The sequence below is a fragment of the Cydia amplana genome, chromosome 6 (genome assembly GCF_948474715.1).
Source record: "Cydia amplana chromosome 6, ilCydAmpl1.1, whole genome shotgun sequence".
Classification (NCBI taxonomy): domain Eukaryota; kingdom Metazoa; phylum Arthropoda; class Insecta; order Lepidoptera; family Tortricidae; genus Cydia; species Cydia amplana.
Window position 1 is genome coordinate 10,674,536 of NC_086074.1, and position 20,606 is coordinate 10,695,141.

Below are 20,606 nucleotides of genomic sequence, written 5' to 3' on the forward strand. Positions count from 1 at the left end.
GTTTTTACGGAAGCGACTGCCATCTGACCTTCCAACCCAGAGGGTAAACTAGGCCCTTATTGGGATTAGTCCGGTTTCCTTCCTCACGATGTTTTCCTTCACCGAAAAGCGACTGGTAAATATCAAATGATATTTCTTACATATTGACCGGCTATAAAAGTACGGTACTTTTATAGCCGTACTTTAAGTACCTATCGTATTCGACTAGGGAGGGTGACTGATATAGATGGTCAAGCAAATCTTGTCGTAAAGTAGAAAAAGGCGCGAAATTCAAATTTTCTATGGGACGATATACCTTCGCGCCTACATTTTTCAAATTTGCCGCCTTTTTCCACTGACAAAATCTGCTTGACCAGCTATAAAAATATCTTCTTCCCGCCGTGTACGGATATTATGATTTATGGTCACTACATAGTAGTACAAAGCCTGGCCCATAGACAAAGCATACCTTGTCTATGGCCTGGCCTTTCTTAAAATATCAGAGAGAAACAAGCGAAAAGTGTCTGAGACTTGTTGAGAGGGTGGAATTTATCTGGTACGAAAATTTCCAACCTTCCCTTAGAGCTCGGGACTTCTAATTATCAATTATTCCATTAACTGCCGGTATTGTTTTTCTAATCCTCGCCAGGTGCTATACTACAAACTACTCTCAATAGGTACCTCATAAATACACCCTTACCTTTGGAATATTCACAGTTCACACGGTAGATATTATTTATTGCCCGTCTACCCATGTGCTGACTTTCTAATAGAATTTGCATAAGTGGCTCTATTGATCCACTTGAAACAGTTGAAACTGATGTATTAATTTGTTAGTGAGGAAAGCGCCGCGATCGTGGCTTGTTTGATGTTTCTATTGCAACCATTGCAACCCATGTACGGAAGAGATGTGCGTGCTCAATAGATTTTTTATTAGTGCCTATTGTTTTGTTAGAATCAGACAGAACAGACATTGAATCTCTCAAGCCGTATCCAGACGAGCTGGGCAAATCGACCGATTTGATCAGGAAAATAATTGGCGCCAATCTCATCTAGCGTCCACACGTATACAATTTAATCACCAATTTGCATTCCATAGATACTAACTTCGAAAATTGGCATTTTTGTGTCCGCACCTGCTGATTTGATCGGGGAATCAAATTGGCGTTTGCGTCCGCACGGCCTGATTTGATCGGGCAATTTTATCAGATTGGCGAAAAATTGTCTCGCTGGACTTCACTTAATCCAAGTCTTCTTGATGCTGTCTGGAGGTACCGAGGTAGAGAGAGAATACACGTTCCTCCGTTTAGGATCTCTAGGTATTATGTATATGTCACCGTAAAATTGTAAACACTCGTTAGTTTATAATCTCGCTAGTTAAATTATAAACTGACGGTAGGGAGATTATAAACTAACCTAACCTAACCTACGTTAGATTGTAAACTAACGGGTTCACAATCTTACGGTGTCATATATAAAGTCAGCATTTTATTGATAATTACCTAAAAAAAAACTGGCCAAGTGCGAGTCGGACTCGCGCACGGAGGGTTCCGCACCATCAACAAAAAATAGAGCAAAACAAGCAAAAAAACGGTCACCCATCCGTACTGACCCCGCCCGAGGTTGCTTAACTTCGGTCAAAAATCACGTTTGTTGTATGAGAGCCCCACTTAAATCTTTATTTTATTCTGTTTTTATTAGTATTTGTTGTTATAGCGGCAACAGAAATACATCATCTGTGAAAATTTCAACTGTCTAGCTATCACGGTTCGTGAGATACAGCCTGGTGATAGACGGACGGACGGACGGACGGACAGCGGAGTCTTAGCAATAGGGTCCCGTTTTTACCCTTTGGGTACGGAACCCTAAAAAACAACGGGTTGCACTCCGGGAGTGCTGGCAGAAGTGAAAACTCAATCACTATTGCAAAATGTCTGCAGCACTACGTATAATTGAGGTTAACGCCATCTAGCGTAATTTAGTCGCATTACTTGAAACCCCTAACTGTTAGTACTCGAGTTATATAAATACCAGTTAGAGCGAAACTCACTAGATGTCATTTAAATCAATAAAGAAAAACACAATGACATTGAAGTAACAGATTTTCGATCAGGTCACGTGTCCGTCTTTCTTCTTACGGTCACGTGACACCTCTCGCGAGTTTAACATTTTTTCCCCATCACAAAAAGTGCACAGCGCCGCGCCGCTAAAGAAGATTTCACTTCAAAAATATTTATAAGGTGTACTTTAGTTGTAACACTAAATACCTACAATGACATCAGAATGATAGGTATTTGAAACATGTTATTTAGTTAGACTGCAGTCAATACATGTATGTTGGAATTGGCCTGGTTGGAACTGGGTTGGCCTGGTTGGTACAGATGTTCAGATAGTCGGGATAGTCCGATCTCAACGAAATTACCCCATTTTATTAAATTAGAGTTGTAGGACTAGGGAGTTATGCAGGAAATACCAAAACATATCTACCTCTAAATCTATTACCTACCTACCTAATTATTAGGATTCTTCTGTATAACTTTTTCCACCATTACGCTCTCACAGCGCCGCCGCCGTATCCGGATTAGGACTGTTTATAGGTATCCTTGGAGTCTTCCCAACAACAGTGACTAGACACATCTTTCGAGTTCCGGGTAAATCCGTTCCGCATTTTCCACTATGTTATTGTTGTTACTTAAGTAGGTACCTACCTATTAGACCCGTGATTGGTTCAAAATGATAGATTTACGATAACAAAGTTTTTAACCGTTTTCTTTATATAAAATGTATTTCCAAAAATCATCCATAACACAATTATTGTAGAGTACAATTTTCGGAGTTACCGGACAATCCGAAGTATTTGAAATTACCTGAATGCACCTAATCGTAAGTTATTAACCTTTTCCACGCCGTGTTAAACATGGTCAAACACAAAAGCTGTCACTCAGACGCCACATCATTGAAGTGTCAAAACTGAAGTTGAACTTTATGTATATGCACGTAGGTCGATGTTGCTCTGTGGTATGTGACCGATTAATGAGTCTTTGGCGTTGAACCTACGGTGCGGATATATCGGTCATTGGCGTCCAAAAGGTTAATACCTAATGCTCACATGTTCTATTGTTTTGGGTTACTTTCGTTTCATATACCCTCAGCCGGCCTTTGTGGATTAATCAGTCGATGACGTGCAACGGTTTCATACCTTTTGGTACCTTAGATACAATCAAGTTAATAAAGTCTTACTCTAGCGATAGCCTACATAATATTGTCGCTGTAAGAATGGCCAGTCTATAAAGCTTAAGTGTTACTGTTACTGCAACTCAACTCCTCACCACATCGTCCCCATAGGTTGCACATGCAACAACCGTGTCTTTCAGAGACATCAATTTGTTAGTATGATAATAGAGTAACAATAGCCTACCTACTCTCTCAAATGAGCTCGCTATGATACTTAGTCAGTTTAATCTTTCAAATTTAAGAACATATATACCTAGTTACACCTACACTATTATTGCCACTTATACGCCACGTAGAAATACATAAGTCCATTTCTCTCAATTTGTGCCGCTGTGTAATGTAAAAAGGCGTATCGTGTATAGCCTTTCGTTAGTCAGACTATCTAATTATCTATCTGCGTCCCTTCGCGGTCCCCCAACCCAATTGATAACGAAATAGTGCCAATATTAAAACGCTCTGTTATCTCGGACGTCGATTGCACTATAGGTATCATATAGGTACTTTTCACATAAGTAGTTATACTTCGCTGTGCCAGATCGTTCCGAAAGTCAGCAACTCGGCGGTAACATTAGCGGCTTTGTTCGGCGTACTTAACCGCGAGCAGGGTCGCTGGTCAACGAGGTCAACAAACTTGTTGTGAATACAAATGGGTCAGTAGGAGCCGGTGTTTAGCAAAGTAGTTCAACCTGAAATCAGCTTTAACTACCACTGTATTTGTGCTGTACTGTTCGGGTACGTACATAACATATTACACATCTAGTTATGTACTTACAATGTTCTGCAGAATTTTAGTGTCAAAATACTACAAATTATCGTTTCTTTAAAATGAGCAGGTTATGAGCCCTTAAAGTAAAGCAACTTACGATATTTGTCACCTAAATTTAGTGCTTTGTTTTATTTTTTTCTTAATTCGATGCAAATTTTGAGTTGGTTTCTGATGTTGGCTAGTTGAATGATAAATATTAAATATTGATTTAACGTTCATATTTGGATTTGATTTGTAATGTTTTACAGTTAATTAGTATTTTCCTCGCATTGGTGGGGTAAACAATTTTGTGATTCACTCGGTAGCAAAGTCTCGTGCCTCTCTCGCTGCGCTCGTAGTTCAATTTTGGAATCTTTCTCTTGCTCTATCATGATATATATATATTATCACGAAGGGTTAAACAACAACTTTGTCCCCTTGTAAAACAAATATGTAGGTAACGTGTTTCTACATTCAAATGCTTTATTAAGTAGTGTATTTGCGTTTATAATTATAACTTATAAGTACCTAACTATAAGTATTTAAATTCACTATTATTTAGGACATTTAGGTCGTATTATTATAATTGTATTTGAACCGAGTAGGTATGTTATCAGAAAGCTATTAATTAAGACAATATTAATTATGTTTGTAACTATTAGGTAGTATCACTGCATAATTTAGATTTGATAAAAAAGCACATTTAATGATTTTAATATACAGATATATATATTTTTATATGTAGGTCTAGTAGATTATTGACAGCTGAAATAGATGGCGCAGAAACAGCACCATGTTATGTGTGGTCACTGGATTGTCAAAAGTCAACTTTAGTTACCGTAATATGTGGGTTCGGAGCAGTACAACGCCATCTATATCAGCTGTCAATGAGAAGCACGAATGTATTGTCTTAGACTTTACACAATTAATGAATGATGTTTTGTCTTGCTTAGTACCTGCGAAATATTTTTCGCGAACTCATACAAATACGCTTGGCACTTCAGGAGTTCGCTTTTAAAAATATGATTTCGTGAAGATCTATTAATATCAGTTGAATGCGTAAATAGCGCGGGAGTCGGTGCCGCGTGGTGCCGCCGTGGGCGACGCGGGAGGTCACGCGAGGACCCAGCGTATCGATACTGCTCCATTATACTACTGGACAATTATTCAATTACGAGTAGGCAGTATTAGGCACTGTGGTACGAGGCAGGAGGCGGGCCCTGGAACGCTACAAATAAACTATTTAAGTTGTTATATACCTACCTATATATTAGGTCTATGACATTTAAGGCGTTAGTTATTTAAGATATATTTATTTGAGCTCGATACGATATAAGTACTATAAATGTATCTGATAGCAACGATCTAAAACACATCGGGTCGTGCAGTAAAACGACAAACGGTTTACAAAATTTAAATAGTTAAGTTACAAAGTAGGTAACCTCGTATAGATAATTCAACATGCTCATTAACGAAAATACTGAATATTAAATGGTGGGTGTCTCGTTAGGTGCCTAATAAATCAGCTGTAGCGCATCCATCCTACATATATAACATTCAAAAGGTACTACGAGTATTATTAAATTGATTAATACTAAAACTAACAAAATACGGTATTTTCCAACAGGATATATTGGCAGGTCACACGGTCAAACGTTCACCTACAAATCGAATTGAATAGCCGACCGTTATCATAAATGATGAAGGTACCTATAATATATGTCCTATGAAATGCACCAATATTGTAATAATTTATTTTATTGTACAAAATAAAACACTGGAAATAATAGACACAGACGTATAATTTTACAATTATAGGTACTCGTAAAATTGTCGCTTACACGCGTCAAGGGCTTTATTTTCACAGACCATAAAAGCGGCCAAGTGCGAGTCGGACTCGCCCATGAAGGGTCCCGTATTTAGGCGATTTAAGACGTATAAAAAAAACTACTTACTAGATCTCGTTCAAACCAATTTTCGGTGGAAGTTTACATGGTAATGTACATCATATATTTTTTTTAGTTTTATCATTCTCTTATTTTAGAAGTTACAGGGGGGGGGGGACACACATTTTACCACTTTGGAAGTGTCTCTCGCGCAAACTATTCAGTTTAGAAAAAAATGATATTAGAAACCTCAATATCATTTTTGAAGACCTATCCATAGATACCCCACACGTATGGGTTTGATGAAAAAAAAATTTTTGAGTTTCAGTTCAAAGTATGGGGAACCCCAAAAATTTATTGTTTTTTTTTCTATTTTTGTGTGAAAATCTTAATGCGGTTCACAGAATACATCTACTTACCAAGTTTCAACAGTATAGTTCTTATAGTTTCGGAGAAAAGTGGCTGTGACATACGGACGGACAGACAGACGGACAGACAGACAGACATGACGAATCTATAAGGGTTCCGTTTTTTGCCATTTGGCTACGGAACCCTAAAAAGTGCTTTCCCCACATAAAGCAATTTGTTACTGCCCTTGACAAATAAAACTACTTACTAGAAATACTTGGAGTTTGCGGTAATACAGGTACAGTCAGTAGCAGAAGTTGCTAATCGGGCGAGGTGTTCAAAAAATTACCTTGACGCGCTCTAGTTCTCTTAAGACGATCGGTAGGCCCAATGCCCTTGAGCGTCTGGGCGGAGCTAAGCGCTCTGTACCCGCACCACCCGCTTACCCCGCTCGCTGCGATCGTACGTGAATTTTGTATCGCTGCACCGCCACGACGTTCAAAGAATAAGATACAGCCCAGAGGCGCGTAGTTGGCGCTATACTCGTATAATCTTTTGTTTGCAGATATTTTGTTGTTTGAGTATGAGTAGATCATGCATTTAGTGGAGGTCGTAAATTACATTTCACGGTTAATACGACTCGCGTCCCGCTTAATACGCCAAATAAAATTATATTATTATTATATATTACTTACCCATCCCGTTACGCACCGTGCACGTTTGTGTAATTGACATAACCGTCGTATTGGTATAGTGTCATTCTATGAAACTTGCTAACTATGTAATCAAACTTTATGAATGAATGAATTTACTAGTAACTTTTGTTTACATAGAATGATATTGTATGCAATAATTTTTTAATGTGTTTATTACCTACTAAGGTTTTTTGTTTTAATTTGTCTAATATCTAAAATTATCTTTTATCGGATCCTTATCGGCGTAAGAATGCGACGCCATCGCCATCTGTTTGATCGTTATGGACCACGGAGTGCAAGCTATCGCTCCCATATTTATTTGCAGTCAGTTACTGCGCGGCGCATGTTCGAAAACATTTTTTATAAATTTCAAATGAAGCTTTCTCAAACATAAGTGGAAATATTGTCATTAGGTTTGTAATAATAGGCTGCGAAACACCGTGTTGCGCGCGCTAAAGCGCGTCACAACCAAATCAACTTTCTGCAGTTATTTAATCTTTGGCCACAATAACTCCAATTTTATTGCACTTGGGCTCAGCACAAGCATGCAGAATACAAGAAAGGCACGGAGCGACGAGCGACACAGCCTCCTCGCAAACGCTAGCAAACGACTGCCGGCCACGCCTTTTTCGAGCTGCATTCGCACAAAATGTTGAAAAATATTCGATTTCATAAAAAAAAAAATTATTAATTAACATTATTCTACGTTGCATTTGTAGTGTCGGTTAAAACATTTATTTTAGTTTAAAAATAACTTTAATCGAGTAAACCGTTTAGTAGAAATAGGCAAAGTTAGTCGCAAAACGGCATCTCGTAATGTTCCTTTTTTCGAAAAATTATTAGTCACAGGAAGAAAGTCAAACGTTACAAATGTTGTACATAAAACGTAGATTCATATATATTTTTTTCATAATTTTGTGTCGAACCGTTAAGATATATACTCTAGAAAGTAAGAGTTTACGGCCAAAAACGGCGCGTAGCGCCTTAACAATAAATATGCGTCAAGATCTATTTGAACACCTGGCCCGCTTAGCAACTTTTGCTGTTGACTGTACCTACCTAAACATTAAAATAATAACAGGCTGTGTTACGTGAGGTGAATGAATATAGATAGGGTCACATTGAACAACTTCAACCTTGAAAAACCAAAGTTTCAAAGTAGTCATAGTCTTAATTAGCTCTATCCACTTAGGTACACGATAGAAAAGCGCCGCATGCTCGGTATTATAAGTAATTAATGTCTACATTTTATTAGCGCCACGAAAGGGTACGTAAATGTATCCATTCCCTGGTAGACATTACAGGATTTCAGTTTTCTGCTGGATCGCATGGAGAGTTATTGGATCTATTTTCGCGCTCTGTTAGAAGTTATAATTGGAATAGTAGACGTGCTTTTAGGTAGATACCTACGCTGTGTCTTAAAATAGCAGTATGTGACGTGGTGTCTCATGTTTTGTATGATTTCAATTAAGTGTTTAATGAGCAAACGCATTACGAGGATTTTTTCTAAGCCTGGTGTAATTATGTTAGTAGTCATCCTTTGAATAGTACGAGTAAATTAGTCACACGCCAAGCTTTTAACTCTGCACAGACTTAGAAATGACAAAGTGTGGAGTACCATAATAATGCCCATAATGAACGTCGATAGTTCCTATGAAAATAACCACGTTTATAGATTACTTCCACACTTTGCTCTGTCAAAGTACTCAAAGTCGGTGTGTAGTTACTATACTTATATATAATATACACTAAACAATCAATTAAAAAAGGAGACTTATGTATGATCCTATTGTAGTAGCTTGTCTAGTGAAAAGTAGTTTCCCTTTTGACTTATTTACTCGCCTACTTATATCTCATCAACGTCCACAGGCAGCATTAGCAACCATTACTCTATTAGTTAACGTCTTTTTGAATGTGTCTCCGAGAAACTTTCATTTTCTTTTCATCGTAATGATAATAATGTAGTCCGACATTTACCCAGTTCGTTTCGCATGCGCAAAAGCACTTAACATTCAATTTTCTAACAAAAAAGGAAATGTAGACTGTGAAAGAGAAATTGGTAATTGAATTTGTCGAAATTGGCATCAACACATCCAACGCATGATCAAGGCCAGTGTAACGGTGCCGACAGATGAAATAAAGCGATTGCACTCTTCGCACATCCCATACACGCGCGGCGTCACTTTTACCGTTTACATAGATAAAGTCGAAAATTGCGTTACTCTTGAATCCCTCTAACTCTAACAAGTATATTAGAGAAAGTGTACCTCCCAAACGATGCACTCGCGGACAGTTGACCAGCATATGTATTCACGGACCATTTAGATTCGACTGAAGGACGCGCGCCCATTATTACTAGACCCCCAGTACTTATAGTAGCCAATAATATGAATAATCAGAAATTCAACTTATACTGGTTGTTTTGGGAAAACGTAAGAAGTATTGTAAATATCAATCCAGGTGTCTCACACCCACAAATCATACCTGCAATGGCGCAGCCGCAAATTATTCTATGTTCTATGAGTCACTAAGTAGACTTCCGCAGTGGAACTTGTTGTTTGCACGAAATCGTACTCGCTCTCATCAAACTACTTTCTTAAACCATTAAAGTTAATTTGTTTAACATTAGATACCTACAGTAAGTGGATTTTTATATTACGTCCAAATTAAATAGCTCACTTAACACAATTTATTTTTAATTAAACACGATTTATTTTTATTATACATACATTACATAATTCATTTATCGATCCAACAAGAGAAAAAAATACTAGCAGATGAGAAACGCACGAGTACCTAATAGCCCTAACAAAAACTTAAACTTGTTTGCGTCCTTCTTGCAAAAACACTTATTTAGCACCATGAGAGTGCAAAAAAACAGGAACTCCTTCTGACTCTATTCGTTTCGATGTGGTTTACAAAGAAATGCCGGAAAACAATAGGTACTCGACGTAAAATTATATCAGGATCGCGATCATTAAGAAATATTTTTTAAGAGCATTCGAAAACTACCAAATGTGCCGGTGAGTAGGTTGCATGTCCGACCACGCATGCGTCCGCGCCGCCGCCGGCCCTTGCGCCGGAACATTGACGTGCTGTCTGACTCACCGCCGCGTGAATGTCTTTTAGGTTCCTCATTTGGATTTGTCATTGACTTATAATAACTGCCTCGTAATGAACACGTTTTATAGATTTTTATGTATTAGTATTTTTTTCTTTAGCATTAAGTATAGTGATAACGTAACCGGGTCGTTCTCGTGGGAATTGCCACGATCGGAATGAGCAATACTGCCCTCCTAAGCCAAGTAGCGCTATCTCAAAAACAAATGATTTTGAAAATGGAATTCTCAGCTATAGAAACTAGAGTATAAGTTAGCAATGAATTTTCTTTTGAGATAGCGCTTTTCGGCTGAGCAGGGCAGAATACCGGTGTCATCATGGTCATCACAGTATATCGTACTGCATGTTTGCTGTACGTATCTACTTATAGTAAGTACGTCTCAGTATACTTTGGCAGTCAGTCGTTAGTTGTAGCGGACTAGCGGTGCTGTTTTATTTATAATATTACGTATCTTTGATGTGTACATATCATTTACTTCAAACAATAGTTGTCAAGCATAACCTAGTGAAACATACATTAAATTAAATAAAAATTAAAATCGTTTGTATTTTAATTAAGTAATTTAACCTAGTATGACATGTAGCAGACTTAACATCAAAATATTTGTAGGTAATTAATTAAGAGCATGACCATTACAAAACCATACTTTTTTTGACAAGCTAGTAAGAGAAGGGTGTATTTGCTTCATATGTATGTATAAATCATTCCCATTTCTGGGTATCCCACAAAATATGGGAATACACCAATACATCTTGTTAAAACAATTGTAATTATTTAAGACTTCAAGTTTTAAATTTCAATCAATCAATCATTTATTGCACAATGGCAAAAACAAGAGTTGTGTTCAGTGTTTGATATTAATAAGTAATAGAAGGTTGATTGACTTTATGGCAGACTACACAACTTCTTACGAGTCTGATTACATAACTTCTATGCTATTGCTATATCATAGTAAGTAAGTTTGTTCAATAAAATTAAATCCGCTTAATGAGTTGGTAATAGTTAATTATTACCAATCTGCAAGGAAATGAAATTTATATTGACGTAGGTAACAGTGAAATACAAGCATTACGTGAACAAACGTGAACGTAAATGAGGGTAGTTTCTCGCCTCCCATGCCGCCACCGGCGCCTGCGCCGAGTCATCGGGCGCGGAGAGCTACGGCCCGCAGTCTGCGCCGGTCCGCCACCGTAAACGCAAGCTCCTGATGACACTTCTCGGTACGAAGTGAAACATGTCGAGCGTTTTTCGACTTAAAATACGTGAGTGACCCGTTTCTAATATATTTAATAATTACCTACGTCGATATAAATTAAGTTATGAAAGTGTTATGGATTAGGATTACTTTGGACTGATAGCACTTTAGGTAATACATTTGAATAGACATAGGTACCTACTTAACCATGAAAATAAACGAAAGTAACGAAACTAATATTAGATATATTAATCCCCGTCATTTGATAAGCGTGCGTGAATATATAGATTCAACAATTAGAGGCCCTTTATAGGAATTAACTATCTGGGAGTATATAAATGATAATCCGGAATACTTAATTAGAACGTGTATTTCTCAGTACACAGCCGGGGAACAACTGAGGAGCAAGTCGCGCGGCGGGCATTCCGTATAGCGCGGGGAAATGCTGACCACGTAATCTGTCCCTATAGTCGTCCCTCCCCAAAAAACAAAAAAAAAATTACAAATTTTTTAAGAAAACTTAATAATAAACAAATTACATAATATTGTTATGCTTCAGTAAGAACCATTTGTAATTACACATTAAACGGATCTACATATTTTGTATTTTATTGTGTCTGTTACCTTCACTATTTTAAATCAAACAAACTTTAAATCAAATCAAATGTGCTATGAAAACAATATCGCGCAGTTACTAGGTACTTGAAATCAGAGCGATAACAGGACACAATGTAACTTGAGTACAATGCTGAACTTAAGGTTGAAATTATGAATGCACAATAGGTAGTCACTTAAGTAATACATAAACACGTCACGATATCTAAATATAGATATTATCCGACCTACAATAAAAAATGAGTAGCTTATTTTACCACGTTAAACAATTTGCACTGCACTTAGACTTTCAAATAAATCTGTTGTGGCACTTGTGGCTGGCTTGGAGTCGCCTGAACTCCAGAAGACAGCTGTTGGTCCTTCGTCAGGACCTGAACTCTCTTGGTGAACCATTTATTCATCCTTTGTTTACAACGACTGTAGAAGTAGCACAGTAAAAATATCATCAAAACAATAATTATTGCCAATAACACGAAACTGAACGTGTTTATCTGGGTAGCGAGTCCGGAAACGTTAATAGATGCTTCTGCCGTAACGGTATTAAATTTATCCATATTTTCTGAGTCTTTCTTGGTACTGTAATTTCCCATGATTAGGTATTAAATGTTTCACTGTTTCGAGTGGAGTGCCAATTGTTTCTTAAAATTACATATTTATAAAACACATGTAACCTACATAAAGTGTTGTCACAATTAATACTTATTTGCAAAATTAAAATAATAGTTGCTATATATTAAGTTTACTCATCGCAAAATCTGACCGACTTCTTAACTGCCCGACCACTGCGCGTAACATAGGGCGCAACGCTATGCATAGGCGGAGCGATTCCGCTATCAGCTTGTGGCGTACTTGGTACAGTTAAGTTTTGTGATGAGTTCACTTTTTCGTTAAGTAAGTATGCAGGCTTTAGCCTGTCAATTGACATATTTACCTCACGCTCATCTAATTGAATTTTAAAAACCTTATCATTTCTTTTCAGAACTTTGAATGGCCCTTCGTAAGGCGTCTGTAATGAGGATTTTACTATTCTACGTACAAACACATAATCACAGGTTTTAAGATCAGGACTTACAAAGAATTTATCGTCTCTATTATGAGAGAATGGTCTTGGTTTTAATTTACGTATCGATTCCTTAATTTTATCTAACATAGTATATGGTTCTGTTATATTTTTATCAACATTACAATAAAATTCAGCAGGTAAACGAATGGAACAGCCATAAACTAATTGAGCTGCACTCACGCCTGTATCTAATCTAGGTACAGAACGTAAACCTAGTAAAACTGTGCTTAATTCTGTAACCCATGAAGTACTATTTATACGTGCCTTTAACGCAGATTTCAAAGTACGGTGAAATCTCTCAATAGCCGAGTTACTCATAGGATGATATGGCGTAGTTCTAATCCTCTCCGTGCCTGTATATTTCATTAGTTGTCTGAAAAGATTGCTTTCGAATTGCTTACCTTGATCACTGGTTAAAGTAACTGGACATCCGAATCGCACAATCCAGCCATCGTAAATAGTTTGTGCTACTATTTCTGCCGATATGTTTTGCAATGGAAACGCCTCCGGCCATCCTGTAGCTCTATCTATAATGGTAAGGCAATATCTGTAACCTTCCGCTGATGTTGGTAGTGGTCCTACTAGATCAGTATGTATGTGCTGGAATCGGTCTACTTCTGGAAACTTACCTGGTGTCGATTTGGTGTGTCTCGTGACCTTGGCTTTTTGACATTGAACGCAGGTTTTGGCCCAAAGACCTACATCTTTGTTCATATTCGTCCAAAAATACCTATTAGAAACCATCTTGCGTGAAGTTCGTACACCGGGATGACTTAAGTTATGAATCTGATTGAAAACATCGCGACGAAACTGTTCCGGTATGTACGGTCTCACATTACCTGTAGTAACGTCACAGTAAATATCATATGTACAGTTAGGCAACATTATTTTCTTAAATTGCCAATTATTATTTTGTAATAATGTTTTCAATTCGCCATCTTTTTGTTGTGCCTTCGCAATCAAAGAAAAGTCTATTGCAATATTTTGAAAATCGACTGTCTCAACTCTAGATAAAGCGTCAGCAACTACATTGTCCTTACCCTGTATATGTCTAATGTCTGTAGTAAATTCACTTATAAAAAGTAATTGTCTTGTCCGTCTTGGTATCTCCTTGTTATTGTCGCTATTTAACTTACTAAATGCCAAATGTCGGGAAGTCACCAGTTATAGGAATTAACTATCTGGGAGTATATAAATGATAATCCGGAATACTTAATTAGAACGTGTATTTCTCAGTACACAGCCGGGGAACAACTGAGGAGCAAGTCGCGCGGCGGGCATTCCGTATAGCGCGGGGAAATGCTGACCACGTAATCTGTCCCTATACCTTTCGAGAAGATTGCTGAATTACAATTGTAAAATTAATCAAGCTTTATTTAAAATATATACCTAACATACTAAAATAATATTTAATGAATTAGATCTTTATAGGGACACTAATCTCCTGACATGTTTAAAAACTGACCATATGTATGCTTAAATGTAATGACTAATGTACTTAATATAATCTAAGTAAACGTATACTTCAACTATAGAATTGACAACAAAGAATACAATAGGTACACACTACACTCACTAGGATTCACAAATTCTCATACTTTTTTCTTGGATTTTTTTATGTTTGCGAAAATTATAACAAAACCGGAAGTTGTAGTTACACTTCTGAAAACTTTGTTGACTGGCCGGTATTTTTAAGTTGTAGACGCAATCTTTAAACCTAGAATATTGTTACCAAAGTTTAATATAAAGAATTTTATATTAAAACCCAGCGGTAAAAAATATGAATGGTTGTGAAGTTAATTATCTCTAAATTAATATTTAATAAAAATAATATCACAAAATACGTCAGCATAAAAAAACAGTACTTATATAGGTATTACCTACCTACATAAAAATTGCTTGAAAATATATTAGGTAGGTACGTTTAAAGCTCTTTCAATGTTTTTCTTAGGATATCCAAGTAGATGTGAGCGTGTTTCTCCTGAAAGATGAGCGCGGGGCGCAGGCGGATAGACTTTTCCCCACATATGCCGCTCAGAACACCTGCAGCAAGGAATAGTATGAACAATACAGCAGCTGCACTGAATGTTCAATGGGGTTAAATACTGCCAACTACCTACTACAGACTAGAGGGTTGTGGTGTTAGGAACTCGAGTCTTTTGAATTTTGAGTCTAATTTTGAAGAAATCAACCTCTTTATACGCGACTGCGCTTGTTTTTTAAGCACAGTTCCGAGTCTCAATCTCAAGATTCCCGAGTTAAGTCCTTTTTTGAGTCTTTTAAGCGCAACTTAAAAGAACTCGAGACTTTCACATAAAGAGTTCGTCAAATTTTTTGAATTAATACTAAAGGTACTAAGGAAAATATATGCCGGCATTATTGAATGATGTGTACCTAACTCATGAATTTCATTTGGAGACAATGCGTTTTAAAAAACTCTTCTAAAAAACTCAAGTCTTTACAAAAGACTCGGGTCTCGATAAGAGTTCAAGTTTCGACTTAATTACTAGAGTCTGAAAAACTGAGTCCAGACTTCAAGCAGAGCAGAAGACTCAAAGGACCAACACTAACAGAGGGCGCACATGTTTGACAGTGAATCACGTTTGTAATAAAAGACTCGTATGACGTATTCTCTCATTAGTTATACGTTAGACTATAGGTATACTTGGAGTAGTCTGCCAGTCATCAGCCGAGCGCGCCCGAAGTTGAGTGAAATATATACCTCTTATTGAGATTGGCCATCAGCGATCCGTAAATTCCCGTCATCTGTCTGTCTGTCTGTAATAAGCGCTATTAATTAAATACAAATAACGAAAAAGCTTACCATTTTTCTTCAAACTGTTATTAATTTTGTCCCTCACTGTAGCACTAGGGGAACAGAATGCTAAGAACGTGCCCCGGCCGCGCACTCTTCCTATCGCGTTGGAAAATTCATTCTCGAGTTCATGTAAGCCATCTTTCAAAACTTTTCCAGTTTTCTGAACGTTGCTTAGCAGCTGCTCTTGCTCAATGACGCGAAGTACTTGGTCCAGGAGGATCAACTTTCCAGGGTCTCCGCTCCAGGTGTTGAAAATTCTGTAACCCTGGGCAGGCCTATAATAGACCACAACTTTAATTAACTTCCGTCCATCGAATAGGGACCGTCCATGAACGCATAATAAAGCTTTCAATTGACAAGAAATAACACTGGTAACTAATAGGTATAATTTCTGTCCTGGTAGCTTTTACTCGTATAGGTAACTTGTAAGACAAAGAAGGAACTTTAGCTATGATTAGATACTCATGCACTAAGAATTTCAAAGCTCATTGAGCACTAATAAGTATTTTACGGCTGGTGTATATATATAGCTCTACCTATAGTGTTAGGGCCACCCTACATCTAGCGTCTTTCGAGCGTCGGCGTCGGTCAGCGCCAGCGCTATGGAAAATGACGTTGCTGCGCAGTTGCGTCGACGTTGCGTCGACGTTGCGTCGACGTTCCGTCGAGCAGGGCCATAGAGTTGTAGACGCCGACGAGACGCCGACGCTCGAAAGACGCTAGATGTGGGGTGGCCCTTAAGTCTTTGAGTAGGTGCAAAAAGCAGAAACATTCTCCGCTGGGCTGTCTGTTGTTAATTATAAAGTAAGACCACTTACTTGAACTCCGAAGACGTAAAAAACCCACCCGTGAGCATTTTCTTACTGAACGTGACTAGGTCCGGGGGTGAGGGCAGGTCGAAGTGCTCGTGGGCCCACATCTTGCCCGTCGGCCCGCACCCGGTCTGAACCTCGTCTACGATGAGAGCTACTCCCATCTAACAACCACAACCATTATTAATCGTTTTTAAAATATAAAAAAGCGTATTTAAAACAAAAAAGAACTGATTACACCATGAGTAAGTACATTGAGACAATGTGCAAAAAATATTCTGTGTAAACTCAGTGACTTTATTGCGATAGGGCACGCAAACGTAGCCGTGGATCGCATTACAACTGGCATAAGATAAAAATAAAAATTAAAAATAAAGTCAGGATCGCCTTGGCTCGCGCAATCCTCATCAACTGTGACTATCACTTACTTGCTTGCAGATCTGCTGAAGGCTCTGGAAAAACTCCGGGGACGCTTCGTTGTCTCCTCCCTCTGACTGTATCGGCTCGACAACTACCCCCGCCACCGGCCTACAGCATTTTAGGCGCTCTTGTATGATGCACGCTACTTGGGCCAGGCATCTATGGAAAATAAAAACAACTTAAATGAATGCATGAGAGATACGAATTCGGATTAGATGTCCCGAATTAATCAAATTTTACCGTGATTTTACCAAGGATCTTGACACAAATAATTTAACGGTCTCCTAAAGTTCGTGATCCTGCCTACGAAGCATGGAGTTCCAGGTTAATAGAATCCCTGGTACGGGCATTTATTTACTGTACATATCACAGAAATTTGTTCTTTAAGTATCTTATTTGTGCACTTATCCAGGAAAAGTGGGACTGGGACTGTAACTGATTCTTTTTAGGGTTCCGTACCTCAAAAGGAAAAACGGAACCCTAATAGGATCACTCGTCTGTCTGTCCGTCCGTCTGTCACAGCCTATTTTCTCCGAAACTACTGGACCAATTAAGTTGAAATTTGGCACACATATGTAAATTTATGACCCAAAGATGGACGTGTAACGTAAATAAATGAATTTTAAATATGGAGGCCATTTTTGGGGGGTAAATGAGAAAATTTAAAAATAAAGTTTCTCAAGCTATAACGTGTTACATATCAAATGAAAGAGCTCATTGTAAGAATCTCAAATATTTTTTTTATATAATTTTAGGATAAATATTTCAGCAGTTATTCATGAAAATAGGCAAAAAACGACCATCCCCCCTTATCTCCGAAACTAATGGGTCTAAGATTATGAAAAAAATAGTTCACATACACAAAGTAGTTCTTTACCTGTAGATGACAGGAAAACCTATTAGAAATGTGCAGTCAAGCGTGAGTCGGACTTAATGCACGGAACCCTTGGAACGCGAGTCCGATTCGCACTTGGCAGGTTTTTTGTGAAATTATAATTATGTATTTAGGGGAACTTCCCTTACCTACACTTTATTTTAGGTACCTACCCTCTAAAATGTAATCTCATTGCTAAGGTGAAAAGTTGTATGTGCCACACGAGACCAAAGTTTTTTTTACACTATAATGTTAGAGTCACTCGCTATGCTCAAGATTTTAAATCTTTCGCTACCTCGGGACTCATAAATCAGCACTCACAACAAAAACTAACTTTGCTCTCGTTGTTCAGCAAAATATTCTATAGTAGAAAGCATTACCTTTGGTCTTCCTGACAGTTATAGGCTTTATTTTCATGAAGTGGGTACTTGTATATCGGGAATGGGGCCACGGGCCAATCGAAGGCTGGGCAATCTACTTTATGTATCGGCTTCGACCTCGTGGTGGACAAGGCTCCGAAGGCGCGACCATGGAAACATCCCTGAAAGTTTAAAACTAGCCGGGAAATGTAGAAACACTTCATGTCGTAAACGTTACCCACCAAAAACATAAATGTAAAAAAGGAGAGCCAAGTTCAATACAAAAATTATGCTTGGCTGTGGGCTTCGCCGCAAAAAGAATGGAGATCTAAATGAGTGCCAAGTTCTATGCAAAATCCAAATATGTATTTATAGGAAAAAAATAACATTATGAACAAGTATTAAACTCTATTTCTTTGCTTTATTGGATACCTATAACAATTGCTGTTATTTAAAAAAAATGTGAGATCTTAAAGTAGGTTAGATTTGACTTGGCCAGTTTCCATTACATCAGTCATTTTATAAAGTTATTCAACATATATATATATTTTTAATTCTGATAAAAACTGGCCACTTTCACAGTATACATTTTATTTTATTTTATTTTGCGTATAAATAACACTTTCACAGTCTGTGCTGTCAAAAGCGTTGCAGAGTTACCTTGAACTAACTCTATACGTATTTGATTAGACTCGACTATAGTATGATAAATGATAATACTATTACTTATTCTGTGACTGACATGACGAATGATATAGGTACCTAAATGTAATGACTATATAGGCCTGTCCAGGCGAGATTATCCAATTGACAAAAAATTGACGGCACCAATTTTAGATTTACATTCACGTGACTAGAATACTACTCTTTTCTAGATGCACGTAAGATTCGAGCGCTCTAAATAAATAAAAAAAACCCTTGAACGCGTATAGGTTACGTAGAAAATTGTCATTTTTTCGTCTGCACACTCCCGATTTGATCGGTCAATTGAATCAAGTGGAATCGGCGTGCCAATTTCATTTTTGCGTCCACACCACCTTTAATTTAATCAGATTGGACGAAAAATTGTCCCGTCAGGACTACTCTGAACACCCACTAATGAATAATTTAATCTACCCAAAACGACATGATAGCCAAGTCCGGCGAGCCCGGCGGTTGGTTCAACATGCAGGAGACTGTTTCTTCCGGCGAGAAGTCCACCTGTCCACCGCGTTGCTTGGTGCGGTACCAGAAGAAGGCGCACTTGTAGGCGTTCTCGAGGGAGCAGGCGCCGCACATCATCGTGTACACGTGGTCCATGCAGCGCGGCGCAAAAGCTAGCAACACACGCTTCAGCTTCGATGGCCAGTCGGCCGGTGGAAACACTAAGAGCGCTGGCCGATTGATAAGGGATCTCTGTAAAAATTTATAAACGTACCTAAGCTATGTAACGCGCTGTAATTTTCTAGTAGTATATAGTTCATCCCGAACTATGTTCTCGCGATTTGCAAATAAAAGAAACACTTTTAGAGTGCTCCCTGACCAAAATTTGTACAGTAAAATTTCCCTATGTCTGGCTAATGAAAGTTGAAACTGAGATTTATTTAAAACTTTTTATATGGCAACTTTTTTTCCTATCAAATAAGCTGTCAGTTTCAAGCTGTCATTTAATTTCATAGTAATTTTATTGCCAGGTGCGGTTTTTATTGAAATTCCCGCGTTATCTCAGTCTCAACTTTCATTAGCCAGACTCTATTTTATTTTTACGTTTCCAATACAAACTTGTTAACCCTACATGGTTGTCACACTGATACGGACCCGTACGTCGCTGGTGCGGTGTGTGAGTGAGACAGCACTATGCAACTATCGAAATACGAGCACTTACAAGGGCATGTTTATCTTCAAAAGCTCCCAGCAACGCAGGGTGGTTGTATCCTATCGGAACCGACGATATCTGGGTAAAGACGTCCAGGAACTCGTTCCCGTCCACGTCCACGAAGTAATTGCCGACGCATTTATCGTAGTCGCCGAACAGTTGCACAGATTGAGCTTGCTGGAACCAAGAAATATGGAATAATTTAGGATTTATATTGCATAGGTATAATACTTAGTTGAAAATTACAATGTCACTGACGAAACGACCTAGTCGGTATAGAGACGGTTTTGGATTCGATCCTGATGAGGTTTATTCCTTATACAGCTAAATAGGTATTTGTTTATTAATTATATTACAATTTACATGACATTTATTAGAAGAAAACTTGTATAAAATCGCGACATGTCCGCTATACCGCGGACGCTCCGGCCACAGTCGCGCAATTAGCTCCCTGCTGAGGATTTCGCGAGGGGCGATATGAGGTTCTTAAAAAAAGTAGTGTACCTACAGGTTCTTAAAGGGTCCGCAACGCGCATGAAACATCTCTGAAGTTGCAGGCGTCCATATGCTACGGTGACTGCTTACCA

General features: G+C 38.1%; 1 protein-coding gene across 1 annotated transcript; it reads right to left on the reverse strand.

Moving 5' to 3' along the window:
* Window positions 1–14,805: 14,805 nt before the first annotated feature.
* LOC134649146 (4-aminobutyrate aminotransferase, mitochondrial-like) lies at window positions 14,806–20,389 on the reverse strand. The gene is made up of 8 exons (XM_063503860.1): window positions 20,383–20,389; window positions 20,029–20,249; window positions 19,281–19,559; window positions 18,186–18,346; window positions 16,940–17,090; window positions 16,518–16,675; window positions 15,706–15,974; window positions 14,806–14,924 (listed from the first exon to the last, which is right to left on the reverse strand). Exons 1-8 carry the CDS (start codon window positions 20,387–20,389, stop codon window positions 14,806–14,808), a joined length of 1,365 nt encoding a protein of 454 aa, XP_063359930.1.
* Between the last annotated feature and the right edge of the window lie 217 nt (window positions 20,390–20,606).